At 42.0% G+C, this 26,601-nt stretch overlaps 1 protein-coding gene across 1 annotated transcript in view; it reads left to right on the forward strand.

Annotated features, from left to right (window-relative positions):
• The first annotated feature begins 1,329 nt into the window (after nucleotides 1-1,329).
• The window catches only part of LOC113651579 (exocyst complex component 4), a 51,324-nt gene continuing 26,052 nt past the window's right edge, over nucleotides 1,330-26,601 (forward strand). Inside the window, exons 1-4 of the mRNA XM_047803730.1 lie at nucleotides 1,330-1,371; nucleotides 1,858-2,100; nucleotides 20,401-20,537; nucleotides 21,508-21,663. Of these exons, the coding sequence (XP_047659686.1) occupies nucleotides 1,330-1,371; nucleotides 1,858-2,100; nucleotides 20,401-20,537; nucleotides 21,508-21,663 (578 nt within the window). The remainder of the gene's footprint in view (nucleotides 1,372-1,857; nucleotides 2,101-20,400; nucleotides 20,538-21,507; nucleotides 21,664-26,601) is intronic.

Here is a 26,601-nt window from a genome sequence, read left to right on the forward strand (position 1 = left end):
TCAGTTGGGGTATGTGAAGAAAAGAATTCCACTGTGCTGTAATGTATATGTGGCGAAAATAAAGGCTTCTATGCCCTCCCCCCTTCCTATTCTATTCTATTCTATTCTATTCTCTACAGATTTCGGATTCTCTACCCACCTCTGTTTAAATTGAGGAATGTAAATCCATTCATCTTTATCGGGTCTTTGATTTTTCTGCACATGATCATTCGTGAGATTTATTTTTCACTAACACCCGTTTTGATTTCAGGCCCAATTTAGTTGGAAATCAGTGAAACTCTGATCAAACTGCAGCTTAACTCTTCATAAAATAGCTTTGAGTGTATAAACAGATGGACATTTTTACTTATTGATCGTTTCACTGGTTCCTTTTTTTTTTTCCTCCTCATTGTCGGATGAGCACTTCTAATGTGCCAGTTTACACAAATCCATCTGCGCCGATCTCTCATCTGACGATCGTAACAAGAAGGAGGCCGTGCTCGATAGCGGCCGACGTTAATTATGGGCAGAATTATGTTTTAGAATGGTTGAACTAAGTGAACCATGTTTTATGTCTTTTTTGTGTGTGTGAAACACATACAGAGAGATCCGAGGATCCTCGACGGGCTAAGCTAATTGGCTGGAGCATTGCTGAGAGAAGCGGTTTAAGGTGTAAGCCTCTGTGTGTACATGGTGATCAATCAACACCCCTGGCTGATCTATAGCCACTGTCAGTCTGTGTGGGATGGCCTGGTCCCTCAACTACACTTCCCTTCTCTTGTGTGCTTCACTAGGGACGTGCCAAAATGGGAGGAAACACAACAAAACGTATCGTTGATATCTGCATGTCCATTTGCCCGGATCCTCGTCATTAGGGACAGAGTTATCGACACATTCCTGGCACTGGACCTGAGCTTTTTTCTGCTTCTCTTTAGATTAACCTTAAGCGATTTCTCTGTTTAACATGACCCCGAGCCGAAATAAGTGACACGTCCGGTCACGTCGGCACAAAACAATCGTACGCTCCGTATATAATATTCATCCAAGTCCGTTCCTGCCGAGCCGTTCAGCCAGCCGTGGACGAGTCACTACCCGAAGTTCCCCGAATTGCCATGTCTAATGTAATGCCATAAATCAATCATCGTCAGTCAGTCTGCCACGTCTTACCTGACAAGCAGTTTGGCTTCAGCTTTGACAGATGTGACAGATGCTCATGCAGCAGCAGTGTGTGCTTGAGCTGGAAACCTAGCCATGCATTACTGCTTTCTTTCCTCAAAATCAAATTTAGTGTTTCAGAGCTTTTCGCCTTCCCCTTTTCAGGTACGGATAAAAAAACCGGATGGTACGGTAATGCGTATCGAACGACGGTACGATCGTAGGCTTCTGAAGAAGGTACATGTCGTCGTGTGGTCTGTGAAAGCAGCTTGTTAGCAGCAAACATGGTCGATGGTTCGTTATTACCTTTTCCAACAATCTTAAAGGTTGGAATTATTAATCAGGAACGGTGTGGTGTTTGTGCGACATAGTAGTTATAAACTTTGCCGTTCACGGTGGAAGTCTCACTGTTTTAGAATGATCAGAAGCATGACTCTGTGAAGCTTTATACTTTACACTATCAGCAATTCATCTACTATTGAGAGATGTTTCTCCTTATCTCCTTCTTTATGCACCTGCACTCAGGCTCATTTAGGGTGGCTGGTGGTGTTGTGTACCTCACCGTACTTCTGCGCCCCTGTGTAAATCAGTCATTGCACTCCTTTTGTGACTTCAGAAGGAAAGATTCAACATGTGGGTTCAAAGCCCATTTCATGGGGATTTTAAGCTGCAGTCAAAGTCTATATGCTTGAATATGCTTTTCCTGTCTGTGAGATGTTCTAGGTTCTTACTCGGTCTCCGTCTCCCTACAGGTTCATTCAGGAGATCGAGGCCAGCATGGGTCCAGGGAAGCAGTGCCAGCTCCGTACCTTCCTCACCTACTATATCAACGAGTTGTTTCTGAACCAAGTGCGCACCGAGACCAATAAAGAAATAGAAACCGTCACTAAAGTGGCTGATCCTCTCAAAATCCTGGCCAGCGCTGACACCATGAAGAACCTGGGCGTCCAGAGACCTCTTCTACAGGTAGCTTTCCATATTTCTTTATACATTAACCCTATTTTCTCTTCTTTGTCCCTTTCCCTTTTCACTATAGGATCTGTCGATAAAATGAATGCAGTTTATTTGTCGCTTTAAGGGCTTTAATTCGAATATTCAGTCCGGTGTTTTTCTGTGATTGTTTTTTTTTTTCTTTAAATGTTTGTGATGTTTGAGAGCAAGATTTTTTGTCATTTTGTCAAAATCTTAAACTTTGCAGATGTGCACAGTTTTCATTAAATCCTGCAGTTACTGTACTATGTCACATCATCACGCTGTGGGCCTTTTTACACCTGGTCACTTCATGTGTTGTCTCTCATCCGATAGCTATCTGATTTGTTAAAACTGTTCCATTTACATTAGACCACATAAACGCGTCTCGGCGAATCGGATATCGATCCAATCTTTCTACTCCCGCCCAACATGCTAATATATTTTACCTCATTTCCGGGGTAATTGAAACGGAACACGCTTTGGTGTATATACTTAAATATACTTTTGTTCCTAAATGTTTTACAAAACTTTTATTGGACGAGTTTCACGAGTCTCGGCGTTTTGCGAGTGCTCAAACCCTGCGTGTCGTCCATGTTATTTGTTTCTGGCGCGATGCACGACTCGTGAGTCACCTGCGACTGACGTACTTCCGTTTGGGAGGAGTATAGCGCTGACGTATGTGGCTTGAACAACCACATTCATTTACACCTGTCCGGTTTCATCTGAAATGCGTCCCAGACCACCTCCTGAAGGGGTTTGTACCGTCGGATTTATATCCGTCTCCAAAACGTTTCGGAGGGCATTTAGACCTGGTCTTTTTACCATCGGATAGCTATCGGATCACAGAAAACGCAGGAAGTGACCAGGTGTAAAAAGCCCCTGTGTGTACCTGCAGCAGGTGTATTGTACTTGTGAGCTGTAAGTATAAGCTTCTTTCTTTCCTGAACAGATTTGCCCCTGAATTTCTCTTTAACTGCTTGTGAATCTAAACAGTAGCCTTAGTCCTGGGGTCAGTGATTTACCTCATGCCTCGTTCCCTTTGGACTGTTTCCACTGACACAAGATGATGGGTTTGTTAGACTAAATTTACACTTTGTTAAAATGGTACAGAACAGATTGAACAGAGTTTCTTCATAAATTCATGAAGCACTTGAACAACTGATGTTGCAAAAAAAAAATCCATCCATGATACAGTACAGATTCCTTAAGAGAAATTTAGCTTTTCTGTCCAATTTGCCACTCGACTTTCAGTCCACTGTCAGCCATGTGTGCTAAGATGCTCGTGTCTAAATTTACGTTGTCATCCGGCGTCCGTGACAAGTCGGGCAGCAGAGGGTTTTTTTTCTGCCGGATTAAAGAGCAGTGATAAGAGGCATTATGGGACATCATTTCAACTTCATACTTCAACCCTATCCATGTTTATCTGACTTAGCCCATGCTCTTTGTGAGCGTGCTCGTGACTTCACTTTTATTTTGAGATCAGTGGTAGTTCATTACAGAAGGGACCGCGGCAGGAGTTTACCGTCGTTTGTTTACGATTATGACTTCTCCTTAACGAGGACTGCAGCATCTTGCTAATTACCCTGCTGAGCTAATGAGCAACTCTCCAGATAGCGACCGCTCCATAAAGCCACTCTTTTGTTTTGGGCTCTCTTTTTCTTTTATAATTACCTCAAATCAAAGACGCCTCTGCTCCGTGGCTGCCAGCCTGTTTGTCACATCCCTGGCCTTGTGCGTGTCTTTGTTCTGCCGCTACAGCTCTCCATTTTTTAATAACTATATAATTAACTACTTTCCTTAAGCACTGTACTTTTCTTATTAACTACTTTCCTTTCTCATGTTTTCCAATATCTATTTGGCGTTAGTTTTGAAATGTGTGGTTGTGTTGTCTGTTGTACTTAAATAGTGACTCTGACCGTTTTTATTCAAAGTCCCCCCTCACACACACTGACAAACACACTGTAGTGTAACATGTCTAAATAGTGCTAGTGTCCTTTTAAAGACCTCTCTGAGACTTCCCTTCACACCTTTTGAATAAAAGGTAATACCCCAAGTTTTTTCCCACAGTCAGACTTAATCCCTGCATGGCAGCTTGAGTCTCTGTTCAGCCTTTACAGATTATTTTTTCAGTACTGCAGTAAGCAGTTTTAATGTTAAAGTGTGTAATTTTCATACAGAACCATGGATGAAGGGGAATGGTCATTTTGTAAGAAAGAATCGAAACTAAACCAAATCAGATATACCAGTTCAGACCAAGCAATACCAGTTCAGACCACACAATTCCAGTTCAGATCAAGCTATACCAGTTCACACCACACAATTCCAGTTTAGATCAAGCTATACCAGTTCACACCACACAATTCCAGTCCAGACCAAGCTATACCCATTCTGACCACAGCATACCAGTTCAGAGCAGACTACAAGACACTATACCGTTCACACCACACACTAAACCAGTTTAGACCACATTATAGCCTTTCAGATCATATGCTATTCCAGTTCAGACCACATATTATTCCAGTTCACGCCGCACTTTACCAGTTCACACCACACTATACCAGATCAGACCACATTATACCACATCCGACCACACTATACCAGTTCAGATTTTACTGTACCAGATCAGACCTCAGAATACCAGTTCATACAATACTATAACAGTACAGACCACACCATACCAGATCAGACCAACACTATACCCATTCTGACCACAGCATACCAGTTCAGAGCAGACTATAACAGATCAGACCACGCCATACCAGATCAGATCAGGCCACACTATACCAGGTCAGACCAACACTGTATCAGGTCAGACCAACACTATCAGGCCAGACCAACACTGTATCAGGTCAGACCAACACTATACCAGATCAGACCAACACGGTATCAGGTCAGACCAACACTATACCAGGTCAGACCAACACTGTATCAGGTCAGACCAACACTGTATCAGGTCAGACCAACACGGTATCAGGTCAGACCAACACTGTATCAGGTCAGACCAACACTGTATCAGGTCAGACCAACACTATACCAGGTCAGACCAACACTGTATCAGGTCAGACCAACACTGTATCAGGTCAGACCAACACTATACCAGGTCAGACCAACACTGTATCAGGTCAGACCAACACTATACCAGGTCAGACCAACACGGTATCAGGTCAGACCAACACTGTATCAGGTCAGACCAACACTGTATCAGGTCAGACCAACACTGTATCAGGTCAGACCAACACTGTATCAGGTCAGACCAACACTATACCAGATCAGACCAACACTGTATCAGGTCAGACCAACACTATACAAGGTCAGACCAACACTGTATCAGGTCAGACCAACACTATACCAGGTCAGACAAACACTGTATCAGGTCAGACCAACACTATACCAGATCAGACCAACACTATACCAGGTCAGACCAACACTGTATCAGGTCAGACCAACACTGTATCAGGTCAGACCAACACTATACCAGGTCAGACCACACTATACCAGGTCAGACCAACACTATACCAGATCAGACCAACACTATACGAGATCAGTCCAACACTATACCAGATCAGGCCAACACTATTTGAGTTCAGACCACACTATTTCAGTTCAAACCACACTATACCAGATCAGACCAACACTATACCAGTTCCGACCACAGCATACCTGTTCAGATATTTTACTATACCAGATCAGACCACAGAATACAAGTTCATACAATACTATAACAGTACAGACCACACTATACCAGATCAGACCAGGTCAGACGAACACTATACCAGGTCAGACGAACACTATACCAGGTCAGACCAACTATACCAGGTCAGACCACACTATACCAGGTCAGACCAACACTATACCAGATCAGACCAACACTATACCAGATCAGTCCAACACTATACCAGATCAGGCCAACACTATTTGAGTTCAGACCACACTATTTCAGTTCAAACCACACTATACCAGATCAGACCAACACTATACCAGTTCCGACCACAGCATACCTGTTCAGATATTTTACTATACCAGATCAGACCACAGAATACAAGTTCATACAATACTATAACAGTACAGACCACACTATACCAGATCAGACCAGGTCAGACGAACACTATACCAGGTCAGACGAACACTATACCAGGTCAGACGAACACTATACCAGGTCAGACGAACACTATACCAGGTCAGACGAACACTATACCAGATCAGACCAACACTATACCAGATCAGACCAACACTATACCAGGTCAGACCAACACTATACCAGATCAGACCAACACTATACCAGGTCAGACCAACACTATACCAGGTCAGACCAACACTATACCAGATCAGACCAACACTATACCAGATCAGACCAACACTATACCAGATCAGACCAACATTATTTCAGTTCAGACCACACTATTTCAGTTCAAACCACACTATACCAGATCAGACCAACACTATACCAGTTCAGACCAACACTATACCAGTTCCGACCACAGCATACCTGTTCAGATATTTTACTATACCAGATCAGACCACAGAATACAAGTTCATACAATACTATAACAGTACAGACCACACTATACCAGAGCAGACCAGGTCAGACCAACACTATACCAGATCAGACCAACACTATACCAGTTCATACAATACTATAACAGTACAGACCACACTATACCAGAGCAGACCAGATCAGACCAACACTATACCAGATCAGACCAACACTATACCAGAGCAGACCAGGTCAGACGAACACTATACCAGGTCAGACCAACACTATACCAGATCAGACCAACACTATACCAGTTCATACAATACTATAACAGTACAGACCACACTATACCAGAGCAGACCAGGTCAGACGAACACTATACCAGATCAGACCAACACTATACCAGATCAGACCAACACTATACCAGGTCAGACCACAAAATACCAGTTCATACAATACTATACCAGATCAGACCAACACTATACCAGATCAGACCACAAAATACCAGTTCATACAATACTATACCAGATCAGACCAACACTATACCAGGTCAGACCACAAAATACCAGTTCATACAATACTATACCAGATCAGACCAACACTATACCAGATCAGACCACAGAATACCAGTTCATACAATACTATACCAGATCAGACCAACACTATACCAGGTCAGACCAACACTATACCAGGTCAGACCAACACTATACCAGGTCAGACCACACTATACCAGGTCAGACCAACACTATACCAGGTCAGACCAACACTATACCAGATCAGACCAACACTATACCAGATCAGACCAACACTATACCAGATCAGACCACACTATACCAGATCAGACCACACTATACCAGGTCAGACCAACACTATACCAGATCAGACCACACTATACCAGATCAGACCACACTATACCAGGTCAGACCAACACTATACCAGATCAGACCAACACTATACCAGATCAGACCAACACTATACCAGATCAGACCACACTATACCAGATCAGACCACACTATACCAGATCAGACCAACACTATACAAGTTAAGACATCTGTCTCTTTCTGGCTAAGCAACTCTACACACTGTTCTTACAGTGTTACATCACTAACAGATGTGGTTGTAGTTTTTTTTCTATCTCAGTTAACAACCTAATCTAAATTCATCAGAAATATATTTAACATTTCTACTATTATGTTCGGTAACACTCATTTTGTTTCTATTCAGAAACTATTTTAGTCTCTTGTTTCTGCCTCATTTTAAATTCCAGCACTCTTCGGGGGTTCGTTAAAGTACCAAGTACAATTTTTATTTTTATTTTTCTCCTATGGAAAAGGCCATGGCATTGAAGATGGAATTGACCTGGGCTCAGCAGCTCGTTCCTATGAACGGTCATCTGTTATACGAGGAGCCATTTTAAAGATGAGCATGGCTTCCTCTCCATATTGTGGCATATTGTGAATCGCCTCCGTGATCACTCCCAGGCCAAATAGGAAGAGTGCAATGATGCTTAGAGTAGTGCTCTCCTGTGGTGGAGTTCTGCAGACAAAGACTGTGGGCATACACACACACACACACACACACACACACACACACACACACACACACACACACACACACACACACACACACACGTTATTTACTTGAAGTTGCTTCTTTCCTCAATCTCTCCTCATAGCTTAATGTTCTGCTTTTTCAGCCTGAAGGTGATTTTCTTCTGTGTCTTCATTTGTTTGCACTTGTCATACAGACAGTTCATAGTGCTACATAAAACCTTTATTAAGTTAGTACTGACATAAACCAACGTTAAGCTTACTGTGTTAAAACGCCGTGAAGCCTTTTTTATAAAAAGGACTGCGGATGCAGATTCAACGACATTCATCCACATTCAGCATCATTTACATTTCCATCACGTGCTGTTCTAGGAAAATAATCAACGACAAAGGGGTGTGACTGAGCAGCGTTATCTTTAATACCCCAGACGTACCTTTGTGGAGGAATTCCACCTGTTTAACACCAGTGATAACAAAAGTTCCAGTGTTAACTGATCCAGAACAAGCCTCAACCGTTTCACCTCCATCTCACTTGATTAGTTTCTGTATTTTTTTGCTCGAAGGACACAGTGTCATCACTTCTGACTAGGGAAATGAAGATAGAAATAAAATTAGTGTATGTTGACTTGGCTATCATTAGACAAGTCTATAGTTACCACCAGTAAACTACTGTATATTAATTACAGATTTCAGAGAAAACTTAAAATAATCAGAAAGTGGTCCCTTTTTTAGGCCAAAAATGATTTCTTACACTATATTCAGATCATTTTTTTATTCCTTTTTTCCTATTTGAAAGTACATTGTTCACAAAAACCTTGTAGTCATGATCTCTCATAATGCCACCCAGAGTATGTAAAGTAGACCAAACGCTTCTGAAGCACATTTACACATGTATTCAAAGTCTTTAGTTTACCAGCTCTGACCTTCCACCTCTACAGCTGTTTGTCCCGTGATCGCTTGTAGAAACAACTGCTGTAGAATAAGAATTTGCTATATTAACAATACGATTAGTGTTAATATTGCGTCCGTACCGCTCGGCTTAGCGGTCCGTCTGGGATTCTGTCTGATAAGTCCTGGGTTGTGGTATTTCAGACCAGGGTGTGTTATCAGGCCTGAACTGGACTTCCAGACTCAGCACTGCAGCACTATATTAGCTCTTCCCATTCATAACTCTCTCTCTCTCTCTCTCTCTCTCTCTCTCTCTCTCTCTCTCTCTCTCTCTCTCTCTCTCTCTCTCTATTTCTTTCCCCTTCTCTCACTTTCTCCATCTGGCCATGTAATCACAGGGATGCTTTCAGCCCCTCTCGCTGTGCAGCATGCACCTGTGTGGCTTGCCGATGCTATCTGCGCTCTCTGACTGATTAGGTTAATTAGAAATGTATCTGAAAAAAAAAAGGCCGAGGAGGAACGGGGTGGGCAACGCCGTAACCCAACCGAAGATTGGCTCCATAAATCTTTTCTGAAACAAGCTACCAGATTCTGATCGCAGCACTGTCCCGCCCACCTTTTACACCAAACCGCAAGCTTCATCAGTTCCACATGGACTCTGGATTGACTTAGTCTTCTCCCGCTCTATGATTTTTGCTCCGTGTGGGTGCTAATCCATATCCATGGACCATACGGGTAATAAAAGTATGAGGAGTATATGTTTTAAAAGGAAAAATATCATTGCAGTCAAAAGGGGAAAATATATTCAGGCGTCTTAGTGATATGCGAACAATTCCGGTTACGGATATTTTTCCCCCAAATCTAATCCTGGTCTATGCTTTTTTATTTTTTAGTTTTTTATACAGAATCTGCTATGCAATGTATTTGACCATCAGCTGTTTGTTTTTTTTAATATATGATATTCTAAATCGTTTCAGAGTTTTACTTTTGGAGAAATGCCCTAATATTGAATCAAACCTGAGAGCAGTTCAGTTCCTGGATTCTGTGATCTCGTGTAGATCCAGAGAGACGTATAAACTGTCATGCTATGGCGATGGCGTTTTTAAGAGATGATTGAGAACGTCCTGCAAGGGTAGTCGAAGTTCATCCGGAAGAGCTGACACGGACCCGGCGTCATCGCCTCGCTAATGAAGCTGACCTTTTTAATCCCTCTGTATTCACTCTCTCAATCTCCATCAGTCACACACACAAACATGAAGATAAACTAATGAGACTGACCTTTCCTTTCCTTCTCTTTCCTTCTCTCTTTTCTCTTTCCTTCTCTTCCTTCTCTTGCCTAAGCATGTGTTGCTTGGCTGATGTGTATATTTTTGTGTGTGTGAGTTCCAAGCACCTGCTGATTGGTTCCCAACAGGCGCAGCTTCATTAGGAGCTAGTCGCTCAATTGTGGCACACACACACAGCGTGGGCCTTTATTAACGAGCACCGAGACAGCCAATCACAGAACGATGTGGCCTAAAGGAGCACCGTCTCCCCTCTGATTAGGACAGCGGCTCTCCGGATACCGTCACGACTTGAGGAACGCACACAGATATACACAAATCTGTCTGGAAGCAACCCACACTTTTAAAATCTCTCAACAACCTCTTATTTTCACGTGTAAATCAATTACTGCTTCAGCTCAAGAAAACCAAACTTATTAGGAGCGTTTACCAAAAATTAAGCTATGTGATATGACTCTTCAGGATACAGCACCAGCATTGACGATGTTGATGTTTGGAATTCAGACCCCTCCATCAGAACATCCACAGCGAGAAATAATTAGCTGTTTGCAGACTTATGGGTCAGTATTGGCTCGTTCCTCTTGGCAGACCATCTTCAGACTTTACCGAGGTCACACCGGTCGCAACAGTCGACTTGCTAATTCAAAACCAATTTATAAATTTCTACCGGGTTTTGGTATTTTGGAGTCCATCATCTCAACAGATACAGTTGATGAGATGAACAACTTCTGTAATATTTCCCAGTATGTCGCTCTGCTCATCATCCCTTTCTATAAAGTTTATTGATGGTTAGAAGTATCTGACTAACAATGAAGAAACATCATGGGGCTTTTTACACCTGGTCACTTAATGCGTTTTCTGTGATCCGATAGCTATCCGATGGTAAAAAGCCCTCCAAAACGTTTTGGAGACGGATATAAATCCGATGGTACAAACCCCTTCAGGAGGTGGTCTGGGACGCGTTTCAGATGAAACTGGACAGGTGTAAATGAATGTGGTTGTTCAAGCCACGTACGTCAGCGCTGTACTCCTCCCAAACGGAAGTACGTCACTCGCAGGTGATCTTTCACCCAGGTCTCTCGCCGGGTCTTAAAACGCGCTGCTGCCGCCAGCGAAAATGCAGCAAACAGTAAACGCTGTTTTTTGTAGCATAAACCTCGTAACAAGTTTTTCTGTCTTCTTTTTGATCGCGTTCTGAAAACCACATACACCAAAGCGTGTTCCGTTTCAATTACCCCAGAAATGAAAATTAAAGGTAAAATATATTAGCATTTTGGGCGGGAGTAGAAAGATCGGATCGATATCCGATTCGCCGAGACGCGTTTATGTGGTCTAATGTAAACGGAACAGTTTTAACAAAACAGATAGCTATCGGATCAGAGACAACACATGACGTGACTGGGTGTAAAAAGGCCCCATGATGTCTCACAAAATTATTGCAGTATTTTACCAGAACAACATTATCACCGTCCGAAAGGTTGCCCTGGCGATGTCTCAAACGGCTAAGTGGCTCTATAATCGTAGAATTTACATAGTCATGAACCGAAGGTGACAAACTCTGTTCTGTGACTCTCACTGTGAGTTCGAGAGGTTGTTTTGCTTTAACTATCTGTAAGTCTCCTGTAAGCTCGCAGCACGCACCGAGTTAATATCCTGTGCAATATTTTTCTCATTTCCTTCTGCTTTCAGGCCGTCCTGCAACTCTTTTCAACTGACCGCTCGCTTCTCTCTTAGTTTCCTTATTATTACTCTGAGACAGAGCCGTGTGTGTTTCCGCTCGTATAATTCAGCCGGTCGTATGGAAACATCCGTGTTTAATCAGTTTGTCTGTAAGGAAGTCAGGAAGCTCCATCACCTTCATGCTGCTCGTTGCGTGAATGCGTTCCAGCCGCCTTTTATGACGACACCAGAGCATTTATTTTGCAACCTGAGGCAATCTATGTGTTTTATGTAGTATATTTTATATTAGCTTTAATCTAATCCCTACACACACACTGACACACACACAGGAGCTGTGTCCTGGAGCTTCCCTCTGCCTACCGAGCTCCAGCGCCGGTCTTTCTCTCTAATCTATCCACAGCAGCACCGCTGTGACGCCGGAGGTGACTCGCCACGTTTCTTTCAGGTAACCTGTCAGATGAAAAAGGTCCTTGTGGAACCAGATAGGGAGAGATTGGAAAAGAGCTAATCTGCGCCTGTGGAGAGGATGGAAAAAAAAAAAAAAGAGAAAATGTCACAAAAGTGTTGGCAGAGTGGAAGGACACGGAACAGAGATGTTGTGTCGGAGCGCGGCTCGTGCCGAACGCTCGTGCTGGGACGGGATTAACGATGAACACGGAGCTGTTTTGATGAAGTTATTTAGGAGTGAATTAGTGTGTGTGTCATTGTTATTAGCCCCATATGGATCTTGGTATTGTGTGTGTGTGTGTGTGTGTGTGTGTGTGTGTGTATACGCCTGTCTATTTCATTAGGTCATGTGATGAGATTCCTGTCTGAAGCATGGAGTTAGGTGTAGATCTTGCCGCCTGGGAATCCATCTGTTAGAGAGAGAGAGACCCTACTATGACTCTCATTACTCAGCTCTATAAACACACCCACACACACACCCACACAAAGGCATTAATTCTGCTGATGATGCTTCATTTGCACATCACATAGCTCTCACACCTGGCTCTTCAGTGTCACACACATGAGGATGTGATGGATGTCGGGGCTCATTTGCATTCGTTCGGTAATCGTCCAGCCAGCAAAGATGGAGCTGAAATGGAGTCGAGCGTTCCTTTATTGAAATTACACCCATTAGGATATGAGAAATCCTGCTGAACAGGGACTAACATTCAACAGAGATGGGATTCACACCTCAGGTGTTTCCAGGGAAGAGGTTCTCTCTCCACCTCTACCTCTCTCTCTTTCTCTCGCTCTCTCTCTATTTATCTCTCTCTCTCTCTCTCCCCCTCTTCCTCTCTCCCCCCTCTCTCTCTCTTGCTTTCTCTCTCTCTCCCTCTCTCTCCCCCTCTCCCTCTTGCTCTCTTTCTCTCTCTCCCCCTCTCTCTCTCACTGCCCCCTCTCTCTCTCTTTCACTCTCTCTCTCTCTCTCTCTCTCTCTCTCTCTCTCTCTCTCTCTCTCTCTCTCTCTCTCTCTCTCTCTCTCTCTCACACACACACACACACACACACACACACGCACACACACACACACACAGAGTGTAATACTGTAATACTTCGATTTCTAGTTCAACCCAAAAACATACGATTTATCGAAACCTACAGAAGACGACGTTTATTGTTTGTTTCTTTGTTTCTGTTTTCTTTCTGGCTTCACGCCTCCCGTCTTTGCTCTGATTGGTCAAGCTGTGAATCCAAAACTAACATGAAAGTAAAATATTAACACGTTGACCTCATAAACCCTTTGTAATCCTTCATAAACCCTAATGAATTCTCTCTAACAACAGGTTTATTTTATATGTTAACACTTTCGTTCTAAAACGTTGTCGTATCCATAGTAACAGCTAACACGGGGCATTGACGTTTACGAAAGGAGATTCCAGTTTCAGAGCTTTGTTACAGTCAGAAGTAAAGCTGTACATTGGAATAATCTCCAGAGGAACCTGTAAAGATTAAATTGTTCTATATTAAAAGACACACACACATTCTGTCACTCATCATATTACCAAATTGACCACTGACATTGGAGAGACCCCTTATATAAATGTCTGTTTTCCAAAAAAAGGTGTTTACGAAGAGAAAATCTAATCCCTGCAGACACATCTGCATCATCACCATACTCCAGATGTGTCCTTGGGCTCTCGGGTTTCTGTTCTATAGCGACATCATGTCAGAAAACCTTTGGCGATATGTTTGGTGTAGTGTGTAATGAAAAAAACACACACACACGCACACACACACACACACAACGCACATGCTGTGGTGATAATGTTGTAGGCATGTCACAGCTGAAACATAGGGTCTTGTCTAACACACACACACATACACACACACAGAGTGCCTTCACGCTGGGTTACAGGGTCTCAGAGGCACACGGTGGCTCTGACAATGATGAATGGACCGTCATGATGGCATTCTCCGTGTGCGTCACACTCCTTTACCCCGGTGTGACGGGTGTGGGAGTGTGTTTTGCTCCACTGGTTTGAGCAGACGAGTGTGTGCGTGTGTGTGTGTGTGTGCGTGTGTTGGCATGAGAGAGCAGCACATTTGGGTTAAATACTCTGAACTTTCTAAGCTCCAGGGTCAGGGTTGGATTAATGGGAAAAGCCCCTGACCCATTACAGAGGACACACACACACACACACACACACACACACACACACCTTTTCTCTTTGCCTTCCTGACTTTTCTGAGACCATGTGCCACTGCTGATGTGCCATGTACTGCTCAGTGTTCACTGACATCTCTGTTACAAAAGGACGAGCTCTGACCTGAATCTGTCATCTGCAACATGAACGGCTGCTTTGTTCCTACGGAAAACCTAACTGCACCAGTCAGTGGGGTAGAAGTGGACAGAATTGGGTATTTAAAGCCCCTCTGAAGTAAGAAAGTGTGAGAGTGATTTTGTATACTGATACCACTCTGGTATATCCTAAATAGTCCGTGGTATATTCATCTAATTTGATCTCTCTCACACACACACACACACACACACACACACACACACACACACACACACACACACACGATTAGTTCTTCTTATCACTGACCCTATAGCAGCTATAGACATTTGTTCTCTCACAAGGCTTTCTTTATTTTAATGTAGTTTCCTCTGTCCTGATGTTTCCTCTGTTACAAAGCACTAACACTGGAGACTCCTTCCATAAGTCTCAAATAGACGTCTCCTTACACAAAATGTCATCATATTAACATATCGACAACATATTTACGCAGAGCGTCCCCGGTACACGCTCTCCTCACAAGCTGTTACTATAGCGAATGCGATGTGTTACAGATCACCGTCGTCGGACCCGATAACGAATCAAAATCTTGCGACCAATCAGAACGAAGAATTCAAGTTGCGCTGCGGTACTTAAAGGACACGCGCCGCTCATGCGGGAAATCACGTACAAGCAAATCTGATACACACACCAGAGAAACCGTTGAAGAGTTTAATAGCATTTACCCAGTAGGTTTACACGATCAGTTCGAAATCGACCGATTTGTTTGCACGTCACATCACAAACCCTGATGCGGCAAGGACAAAGGGACGGAGCGAGACGCCGCATGCAGTCATTTGATGTGGCTTAAAGGGAGACGTATGGATCAGATTTCTTAAAAACGCTCGTCACGGGTTGTGTGTGTTAATGAATAAATTTACATAGACCGGGAAGCCGTAACACGCATAAGCCTAGAGCGCAGCTGCGCGTCCACGCGTAATGCCGTAGTGAAGTCGCTTTAAGTGTCGTCTATTTGGGAAGACGTACGTAACGTGTCAGAGGAAAGAGAGGAGTGATGACAGCTTGCGAGAGCTCCTCTTTCTCTTCGGCATCTCTCATCTTCTGACGTCCCGGCATGCCGTTTTAGACACGACAAAATTATTTCCTTGGCCGCAGGACAAATGGGCCGGCGATAGTTTGCTTTCTCTCCTCCATCTGTCTATTGCTTTGGCTCTTTCTTCTCAGGCTCTTCCCTCTTCTCCCTTCTCTCTGCGGCTTGATTACTTTTTAACGATTTCCTGAGCTGAGACGAATGGCTGTGTTAAATGAGCAGAATTAGACAAGTGGCGCAGAGCACCGAAGCATTTGTTACTGGAATAATTGCGCTTCGGGCTTCCGTCCGTTGGAAAAAGAGAGAGATATATTAAATGGTGCTGATTAAGCTGACCAAGCAATCTTCTTGATTATTTTAAAGTTGAGATATCACACACACACACACACACATGCACACACACACACATGCACACACACTTTGCAGAACTATGTGAAGATGATGGAGTTGTTCCAGCAAGGCCACAGAGTTGCCTGTCAGTCGTCCCCCGCTGTCACAGGCTGACACAAAACCCTGTGTTCAGCTCCAGTCACGGATCATTAGCCCTCTCCCTGTACTCCTCAGAGCTGCTAGCAGAAGCACATTGATATGTAGAACATATCAGAGATTAAGTATTGTCTTACTAAGGACGCTGCTTCCCCTGCTGGTCGGGGTGTACTATAAGTGTCTTGACCCGGAGGGCTCGAAAACTTTCGGTCACTACGACAGCGCCTCTTTAATTCTTCGTGTCGTTCACGATACATGCAGCGCTAACAACAACAGAGTGTGTATCACCCCTCTATGTGCGATGCTTCAGTCTTGGCTGTGATCCATTACACTGTGCCAAAATGGCACTCGATGCTCCAGCAGTGGGAGTGTATTCAGGAACAAGCGATAGAAAGGTTGGACATAGAATGGACCTGATGGATGGAAGGACAGATCGGTGGGTGGATGGATGGGTGGATGGCTGTATCCATAGATTCAAAATGCACAATTTTTTTTTTTTGTCCATTACTCCCTAATAGCTAATCTGTAACAGCCTCCATCCTCGTCCTCGTGCTCTCACGCAATTGACGCATTTTATGTCAATTTCCCCACCACCTCACACACACACCCGTGCTCGCATATCAATGCCGGCCACTCCAGCGACGGCATCAGGCTCCGGCAGGTGAATGCGAGGTCTGATTGTGTTCCATTTATAGAGCACTCGAAGCGTTTGCACATCGAGTATGAGCTGACTGACAGGCAACCCCATCTATAGAAAATGACTGAGCTGTCATTCACAATGCTTCCTTTTTTGAAAACGATGCAGCCAGCTTCAGTTAGCCAAAAGGCTTCAGCCAATACATCGCACACAATAGCGACGGAAATCAATACGTCCTGAGCAGTGCAGAGAAAATTGCCATGAAATGCTTTGAAGAGTAGAATTTATTAAGCTTCCCCATATCTGGGATGTAATAGTTCTTTATGGATGCCTCAGTGATTCTCAAAAATAGTTTATTTCCACGTCTCGACCGTGCTTCGGCGGACACTCTCACTCGGATCTGTTCTTGAAATCCTCATGCCAGAACTTGTTTCACAATCTGCTCACAATACTTTCAACACCTACACTGTTTGTTTTTAATCTTCTACACCTGTACACTTTAATGATTTAGTATCCCGCTCTCTGGCATGGCCCAGAAGTCTGCTTTTCTCTCAAGATTTCTTTCTTCTTCTCTGGTTGGTTTTGTTTGTCAGGGATCTAAATAAGCTTTGTCTCAGTGACTGTTGGTAAAAGTGCTATACAAATAAAAAAGATAATTAGTCATTATTGAAGATAATTAGTCATTATTGTGCGTGGTACATGCATATATCTAGGATATATCCACGAGTCAGTGTGACCCGAGATGGCTCGGAAACTAATCCGAACCCAGCACTATTCATATACGCTGGTACTCGTTCGGTCTTTTGTCATTTCGAGACCGGACTACTGCGTCTCACTGCTGGCAGGTCTATTTATGTACACAATTTGTCCTCTGCAAATGATTCAAAATAAATTGTTTTCAACCTGCCTAAGTTCTCCACACCACCCCACTGCTGCGCTCCTAAACTGGCTCCTGGTAGCTGAACACATCAGATTTAAAACACTGATGTTTGACTACAAAGCCAAAAGTGGACCAGCTCCCTTTCACCTCAAAGCCCTCATCACTCCTCATACCGCACCTCGCTTCCTCAGATCTACCAGCACTGCTCGACTGCTCCCACCATCTCTCAGAGTAAAAGGTAAGTATACAGCAAGACTCTTCTCTGGTACTGAGGTGGTGGAATGACCTACCTCTAGATTTCAAAACAGCTGAGTCACTGGCTGTCTTCAGATGATGGGTGAAGACCCACCGCTTCCTAAAACATTCATTCATTCATTCATTCATTCATTTCCTACCCCTTATCCGAACTTCTCGGGTCACGAGGAGCCTGTGCCTATCTCAGGCGTCATCGGGCATCGAGGCAGGATACACCCTGGACGGAGTGCCAACCCATCACAGGGCACACACACACTCACACACTACGGCCAATCAACCTACCATGCATGTCTTTGGACCGGTGGAGGAAACCGGAGTACCCGGAGGAAACCCCCGAGGCACGGGGAGAACATGCAAACTCCACACACACACACACAAGGCGGAGGCGAGAATCAAACCCCCAACACTGGAGGTGTGAGGCAAACATGCTAACCACTAAGCCACCGTGCCCCCCACTTCCTAAAACACTTGAAAAAAAAACACCCTAAACAGAGTTTTAGGGTTACATTAACAGCATTTAGCGGACACCCTTATCCAGAGCGACTTACATTCTCATTTTTTTGCAGCTGATCAATTGAGGGTTAAGGGCCTTGCTCAGGGGCCCAACAGTGGCAGCTTGGTGGACCTGGGATCGAACCCACAACCTTCCGATTGGTAGCCCAACACCTTAACCACTAGGCTACCACAGGCCTAGGTTGATGGTATCCTACATTTGTAACCTAGTGAACCAGTGTTAATGTATTCATTGATCGAGACTTAAAAGCATCGTTGTATGTCGCACTGGATAAAGGGGCCGCCAAAAGCCGTAAATGTAAATAAAAGGAAATTCATATCCAGGTCTAGTCCTCGTGATTGTTTATCTTCACCTACTCTACCCAATAAAAATAGGCGAAGTCTGTTTCCTCAAAGGGTGAGCTATTAAAACACACTAAATCTCCTGCCCTTTATAGGCATCCAGCTGGTGACACGGTGAAGTCGCCTCCGGATCCGTCGCACTTCTGTGGGTGCAGTTAGATTTTGAAGTTTTGTCATGATGCCTCTTTAACGTTTTATGATCCTTGGCTGTGACCATGTTGTGAGCGGTTTTTCAGGTTCCCTTGGATTTTCTTAGACCATAACTCCTTTGGCACAGATCTTTTGCACCTTCCAGTCCGCTGGTCGTCATCACCAGAGAAGCTGATACGGTATCCATGTAGTGTTTATTCAGCAGATGTTTCCAAGCCAACGTCGCAGTTGAGTCATCTCTCTTATTGTCGGCTGGTAGTCGCATCTCGTCCGGAGTTTCTCGTTGCGAAGTCAATTGCTAAGAGACGTACTCAAGATCTGAGACATCACAGAAATCGCATCAGGGTTGTTTATCTCCTGTTTGAGCAAAGCACACGTTTCTGATCCGTACAAGAGAATCGAATCAATCGGTGTCTGGAAAGGGCAGATTTTGGTCTTGATGGTTTGGTCTTGATTGGCCTTTTATCACCGGCACCACTTAATCTGATCTGACGTCACTAACAAAACCGACTTTATTCTTCTGGACCAGCATTCGCAAATATTCAAATTCTGATTCTGCTATGCTGGTTCAGAGCTAGCGCTGGTGCTTGTTCAAAGTTGGTTCCACTGGCGAAGCTTCTAAGAACCAGTTTGCCTTTCCATCGGTTAGAGAGCATAACAGAGCCGAGTCTGACGTCACTGTATACGTGTCACGTTACACAGCAACGTTAGCACAGCAGCGACAAACACAACAATGGTGGATGTTGCTTTACTGTTAATGCTCATGGCTTTGTGAACCTACATTGGCATCCAAACGCGGCAAATCCAACGTGTACGTGCAGCTCCGCGTAATCTGTATAAACGGAAAAGTTAGCCTTAGCATGTAGCTACCTACTATCATGTGTGCTGATAATTAATCATACTGTGGTAAAGTAAAAGTGTATTAAACATTAGTATACTTAAGGTACATTATCACAGGCGCTAACATTAGCCCCGCCCCCAGCCCCGCCCCCAGTCCCTGACACAAGCGGTTCTTAAGTCTAGACCAGCAACATTTTGGTGCTACATAAGAACCACTTTTCCTGGTTCAGAGCCGGTGCTTTGGCTGTCGAAAAAGAAAGGACTGGTTCTACATTAGGCTCCGAACCTGCACTCAAACTGCCTCGGTGGAAATGGGGTATTAGTGACTCTTATATTTGAGCAGTCAGAGGTCTGCATTCTTTGTAGCTTCACCCACTATTCTAGGCTCCTCAGACCTGTAACTTTGTAAGAAGAGTAAACAAACGCAGCTCTGGTACTTCAGCGGAAGGTTTAATTAGTTTAGGATGCAAAGCTAATTGTGTGCGTTTGTGTTTTTCCAGAGCACCATCATTGTTGAGAAGTCCATCCAGGATCTGATGAGTCTCATGCAGGACCTCAGTACTTACTCTAACCAATTCCTGGAGATGATCTGTGACAAGCTCAAAGAGTACAAGGAGATCTGCAACACCGCCTACAGGTAATACACAATAATACACAATCTCAACCTTCATCCTTCTTGTGCCGCAAAGAATCGTGGGGCGAACTTGCTGTACTTTTATTATTTTCTAAACTCTATCAATTCTATTCTTCGTGTACCTTCTTAATTACACTTAAGGCTTAAGTTCTGAGCGTTTTAAATTCAATCGGCTTCATATCAAAAATATAAACAAGTGTAACGTGTAAGTGTAAATAACGGCTTATCTCACACTTTCACGTCAGCGATGGAAAAAAAAAAGGTCATGTCTATCGTCCTGCACTCGAGCAGGTATCGTTATCTTTCACAGCTTTATCATCTTTAAGTTCGTCATGTAGTCGAACTGTTATTTATATCCATCGTCCAATTATTTTTCACTCGTGTCCTGAAACACTCCTAAAAATGACGTCACCATTACACAGCACATAAGGTTTCTGCGACAGTGTGCAGTATCTGATCGAGTGTCTGTTGCTAAGCAACTACCCGAGCAACTACCACCACAGTCGCTTCGCACTGTACACGTTCAGTACCACGATGCGAAAGCGACTGCTATGAAAAGCCCTAAAGAGTTTCATGACTCTTGTTCTTCTATTTAAAGGATTACTAAAAGGATTCACATCTGTTTCGACCGATTATTAACGGATTATTAAGCCTCGTGTTAATTTAGCTGAAATTTCTCTTACACAACATTTCGTGCTAAAATTAATATTTATTTTTCTAAATGTTTCAGGTTATCTGCGTTTTATTTTTCCTTTTTTTATAGAGTTACTTTTCTAAATCTATTTTATTTGCTTTCGAGTCAGAAAAGTCATAAAGATGTCATGACAACTGGTTTCAAGGTTCATAATTATTTCTTTTAAAAAGTTATATAGTGATAAAGTGGCTGCGATGTATCTGATTCTGTGTAGCGATGTTATTGATGTGCTGATTGTGTACAGAGTGTGTAATCAGCATGTGTGTGTGTGTGTTGCAGGAGTATAGTACAGTGTGAAGAAAAGCTGACCATCAGTGCCTCCTGGGCCAAAGACGAGGACATCAGCCGTCTGCTGCAGTCTCTACCCAACTGGTCCAACATGACTCAACCCCGACAGGTGCGTCAGAAAAGAGAGGACGAGGAGGATTTTACACGGTAAGAAAACACACACACTTTAGCTTTCGCTCTGACCAAATGTATGGGGGGGGGCACGGTGACTTAGTGGTTAGCACGTTCGCCTCACACCTCCAGATTCCTGCCTCCACCTTGTGTGTGTGGAGTTTACATGTTCTCCCCGTGCCTCGGGGGTTTCCTCGGGGTACTCCGGTTTCCTCCCCCGGTCCAAAGACATGCATGGTAGGTTGATTGGCATCTCTGGAAAATTGTAATGAGAGTGTGTGTGTGCCCTGTGATGGGTTGGCACTCCGTCCAGGGTGTATCCTGCCTCGATGCCCGATGACGCCTGAGATAGGCGTATGTAACTTCTAACGATGCTGAAGGCTCTTTTTTATTTTAAACTCTTTTCTAGTATTTTCTGCATGACCCACCTTCCCATGCGACTAGCTAACGTTTGTTTGTTTATTTGTTTGTTTCCTACCAAATGCGATCCTGTTGTGATTTAATTCTTTAGTCTGTTCAGCTCGTTCCCTTCCTCATATGTGCACTCAAACAGACCAGCTGTCAAACTTCGGGCTTGTGTTTACTTCTGTATCACCGTGTTGCATTATGGGACTTCAAATCCCAAAGAAACATCTCTATAAACTCTGTGTCTCAATGTACGCAGTATCGGATCATTTCAGGGTGCACTTTTGTAGAACTACAGATTGATGAAGTTTGATGAAAGGTTTTCTTATTTGGAGCCTCCTCTACAAGTCCATGTATTATTTACTTTATTAATTCTGATCATTTCTTAAGTCCAGAAGCGTCACGCTTCTTGTCTCTGAAAAGCGACTGTGAAAAGAGCAGATTTGCATTTTCTGTAGCTCGTTTGTTCTCCACTTTCCGAGGAGATTCGTCTTGTTTGTGCAAGCGATTTTCTTACCTATTAACTACAGCGTAGTGTCGCGCTGCCTGTCTTGTCACTCTAACAAACTTCCCTGTCCACTTTAGCCTGCAGTTAAACAACTCGCAAAGGCCACGGAGTAAAATATACATGAGGGGAAAGCGGAGCTGTTGGTACGGCACAAAGTGCTCCAACAACATATTGCGTATTTTAATAATAAGCTCCTGAGATGGAAATCTATTCAAATACAGTAGCTCGATTTGCATAAACATATGCAGCCCACACAGGTGACATAAAGCGTAAGCGAGGTGACAGTCAGGCAGATTTCTGCATTTTTCAAACAGGAAATAATGGAAAACTATGTGAATTTGCATAATGAGTGCCTACACGGAGAGGCTGAAAAGGTTTGTCTTGTCTCCTTTAAACTCCATCACGAGACAAAGCAGCAGTCAAACGCATTTCCTTCACTTCTTTGTTGCTTTGCCATAATTAAAGTCTCTTGAAATGTACACGTTGGAGCCCCTCCGAGTCTGTAGTCGCACTTCCCAAGGTGAATACAACAGATCAGACAAAATCCGTACATGAGCTGAGTTTGATCTACGTCTTACACGATATCAGTGCTGATCGTCCTTCGCCTATCACTAGTTCTTAAATCTGACTGGTCAAAAGTTGTTAGCTATATACTCTAGAATTTTTCACTATTTTAAAGCACAATTTCAGTTTCAGGTCATGGGTTAGTGTTAGTGATAGTGATAGTGTTAGCATTAGTATTAGTAATATCATCAGTGTCAGTAATAGTGTTAGTGTCAGTAATAGTGTTAGCATTAGTAATAGTGTTAGTGTCAGTAATAGTGTTAGTGTCAGTAATAGTGTTAGTGTCAGTAATAGTGTTAGTGTCAGTAATAGTGTTAGTATTAGTAATATCATCAGTGTTAGTAATATCGTCAGTGTCAGTAATAGTGTTAGTGTCAGTAATAGTGTTAATGTCAGTAATAGTGTTAGTATTAGTAATATCATCAGTGTTAGTAATATCGTCAGTGTCAGTAATAGTGTTAGTGTCAGTAATAGTGTTAATGTCAGTAATAGTGTTAGTATTAGTAATATCATCAGTGTTAGTAATATCGTCAGTGTCAGTAATAGTGTTAGTGTCAGTAATAATGTTAGTATCAGTATTAGTGTTAGTAATAGTGTTAGTGTCAGTAATAGTGTTAGTAATATCATCAGTGTTAGTGTTAGTAATAGTGTTAGTATCAGTAATATCATCAGTGTTAGTAATATCGTCAGTGTCAGTAATAGTGTTAGTGTCAGTAATAGTGTTAGTATCAGTATTAGTGTTAGTAATAGTGTTAGTGTCAGTAATAGTGTTAGTAATATCATCAGTGTTAGTGTTAGTAATAGTGTTAGTATCAGTAATATCATCAGTGTTAGTAATATCGTCAGTGTCAGTAATAGTGTTAGTGTCAGTAATAGTGTTAGTATCAGTATTAGTGTTAGTAATAGTGTTAGTGTCAGTAATAGTGTTAGTAATATCATCAGTGTTAGTAATAGTGTTAGTATCAGTAATATCATCAGTGTCAGTAATAGTGTTAGTGTCAGTAATAGTGTTAGTGTCAGTAATAGTGTTAATGTCAGTAATAGTGTTAGTATTAGTAATATCATCAGTGTTAGTAATATCGTCAGTGTCAGTAATAGTGTTAGTGTCAGTAATAGTGTTAGTATCAGTATTAGTGTTAGTAATAGTGTTAGTGTCAGTAATAGTGTTAGTAATATCATCAGTGTTAGTGTTAGTAATAGTGTTAGTATCAGTAATATCATCAGTGTTAGTAATATCGTCAGTGTCAGTAATAGTGTTAGTGTCAGTAATAGTGTTAGTATCAGTATTAGTGTTAGTAATAGTGTTAGTGTCAGTAATAGTGTTAGTAATATCATCAGTGTTAGTAATAGTGTTAGTATCAGTAATATCATCAGTGTCAGTAATAGTGTTAGTGTCAGTAATAGTGTTAGTATCAGTATTAGTGTTAGTATCAGTAATAGTGTTAGTATCAGTAATAGTGTTAGTATTAGTAATATCAGTGTTAGTAATAGTGTTAGTAATAGTGTTAGCATTAGTATTAGTGTCAGTAATAGTGTTAGTGCCAGTAATAGTATTAGTAATATCATCAGTGTTAGTGTTAGTAATAGTGTTAGTATCAGTAATAGTGTTAGTGTTAGCGTTAGTAATATTGTTAGTGTCAGTAATAGTGTTAGTATTAGTGTTAGTAATAGTGTTATGTTAGTATTAGTGTTAGTAATAGTGTTAGTGTTAGTAATAGTGTTATGTTAGCATTAGTATTAGTGTTAGTAATAGTGTTAGCATTAGTATTAGTGTCAGTAATAGTGTTATGTTAGCATTAGTATTAGTGTTAGTAATAGTGTTAGCATTAGTATTAGTGTCAGTAATAGTGTTAGTGTTAGCATTAGTATTAGTGTTAGTGTTAGCATTAGTGTTAGTAATAGTGTTAGCATTAGTATTAGTGTCAGTAATAGTGTTAGAATTAGTATTAGTGTTAATGTTAGCATTAGTGTTAGTAATAGTGTTAGTGTCAGTAATAGTGTTAGTGTTAGCGTTAGTACTATTGTTAGTGTCAGTAATAGTGTTAGTATTAGTGTTAGTGTTAGCGTTAGTACTATTGTTAGTGTCAGTAATAGTGTTAGTATTAGTGTTAGTAATAGTGTTAGTGTTAGCGTTAGTACTATTGTTAGTGTCAGTAATAGTGTTAGCATTAGTATTAGTGTTAGTAATAGTGTTAGTGTTAGCGTTAGTACTATTGTTAGTGTCAGTAATAGTGTTAGCATTAGTATTAGTGTTAGTAAGTGTTAGTGTCAGTAATAGTGTTAGTGTCAGTAATAGTGTTAGTGTTAGTAATAGTCTTAGTGTTAGCATTAGTAATAGTGTTAGTGTCAGTAATAGTGTTAGTGTTAGTAATAGTGTTAGTGTTAGCATTAGTACTATTGTTAGTGTTAGTGTTAGTAATAGTCTTAGTGTTAGCATTAGTAATAGTGTTAGTGTCAGTAATAGTGTTAGTGTTAGTAATAGTGTTAGTGTTAGCATTAGTACTATTGTTAGTGTCAGTAATAGTGTTAGCATTAGTATTAGTGTTAGTAATAGTCTTAGTGTTAGCATTAGTAATAGTTTTAGTGTCAGTAATAGTGTTAGTAATAGTGTTAGCAATAGTATTAGTGTTAGTAATAGTGTAATCATTATCAGTATTAGTGTAAGTTTTAGTCATCATTAAATATTGCAATAGTATAGAGTGAGATATTTAAGTGAGATATTTAAGAGCTGATGTTTGGAGATATGTTTTATATGGAGTTATCATCATAACCAGCAGAACAACTCTGTTCTTTTTTTATTTGTTTTTTTCTCAGTGGCTTTGTTTATGTACAAAAGTGTATTTTAAGGCTATTTCTTTTATACACATCAGAAACAGGAAGCACTAAACTTCATTTCTAGAACATTTCTAGCTGCTGTAACAGAATTCTTTAATAAATAAAATTTTCTCCGATTATTTTCTCAAAGTCTTTAACACCTTTCTTTCCAAGCAGGTTCTGTTTTTTGTGATTCACTTTGGAGGAAACTCTATAAACAAACACAAAAACTTACTTCTGCAAATTAAGAGAACAAACAGAAAGTAGAATTGAAACCTCCTGATGATCCTGAAACCTAAGAGGAGACGTTCGGTAAAGATGGAAACCGTAAATTTATTTATTTATTCATCGAGAAATCGTGATCCTGCAGAAACATGAAATCTAGATCAGCATGAAGACTTCAGCAGGAAGGAATTAGTGTTAAGTCTGTAATGAACTCAGTAATGAACTCTGACCTGTTAAGTTCCTCAGAAGCTCTTGGTTCCACAATTCCACTGGACTATAAACTGATGTAGAAATGACATTAGGGGACGAGGACGAGGTTCACTTCTGAGTCTGGTTCCTTCCTCATTTCAGCCTCATATCATCATCTCAGGGAGTTTTTCCTCAACACCGTTACCTCACGCCTGATCATTAGGGAAAATTTTTAACGATACCTTAATTTCAAACTTTTCACTCATTCA

Source organism: Tachysurus fulvidraco, chromosome 19, assembly GCF_022655615.1.
Source record: "Tachysurus fulvidraco isolate hzauxx_2018 chromosome 19, HZAU_PFXX_2.0, whole genome shotgun sequence".
In the NCBI taxonomy this organism is placed as follows: domain Eukaryota; kingdom Metazoa; phylum Chordata; class Actinopteri; order Siluriformes; family Bagridae; genus Tachysurus; species Tachysurus fulvidraco.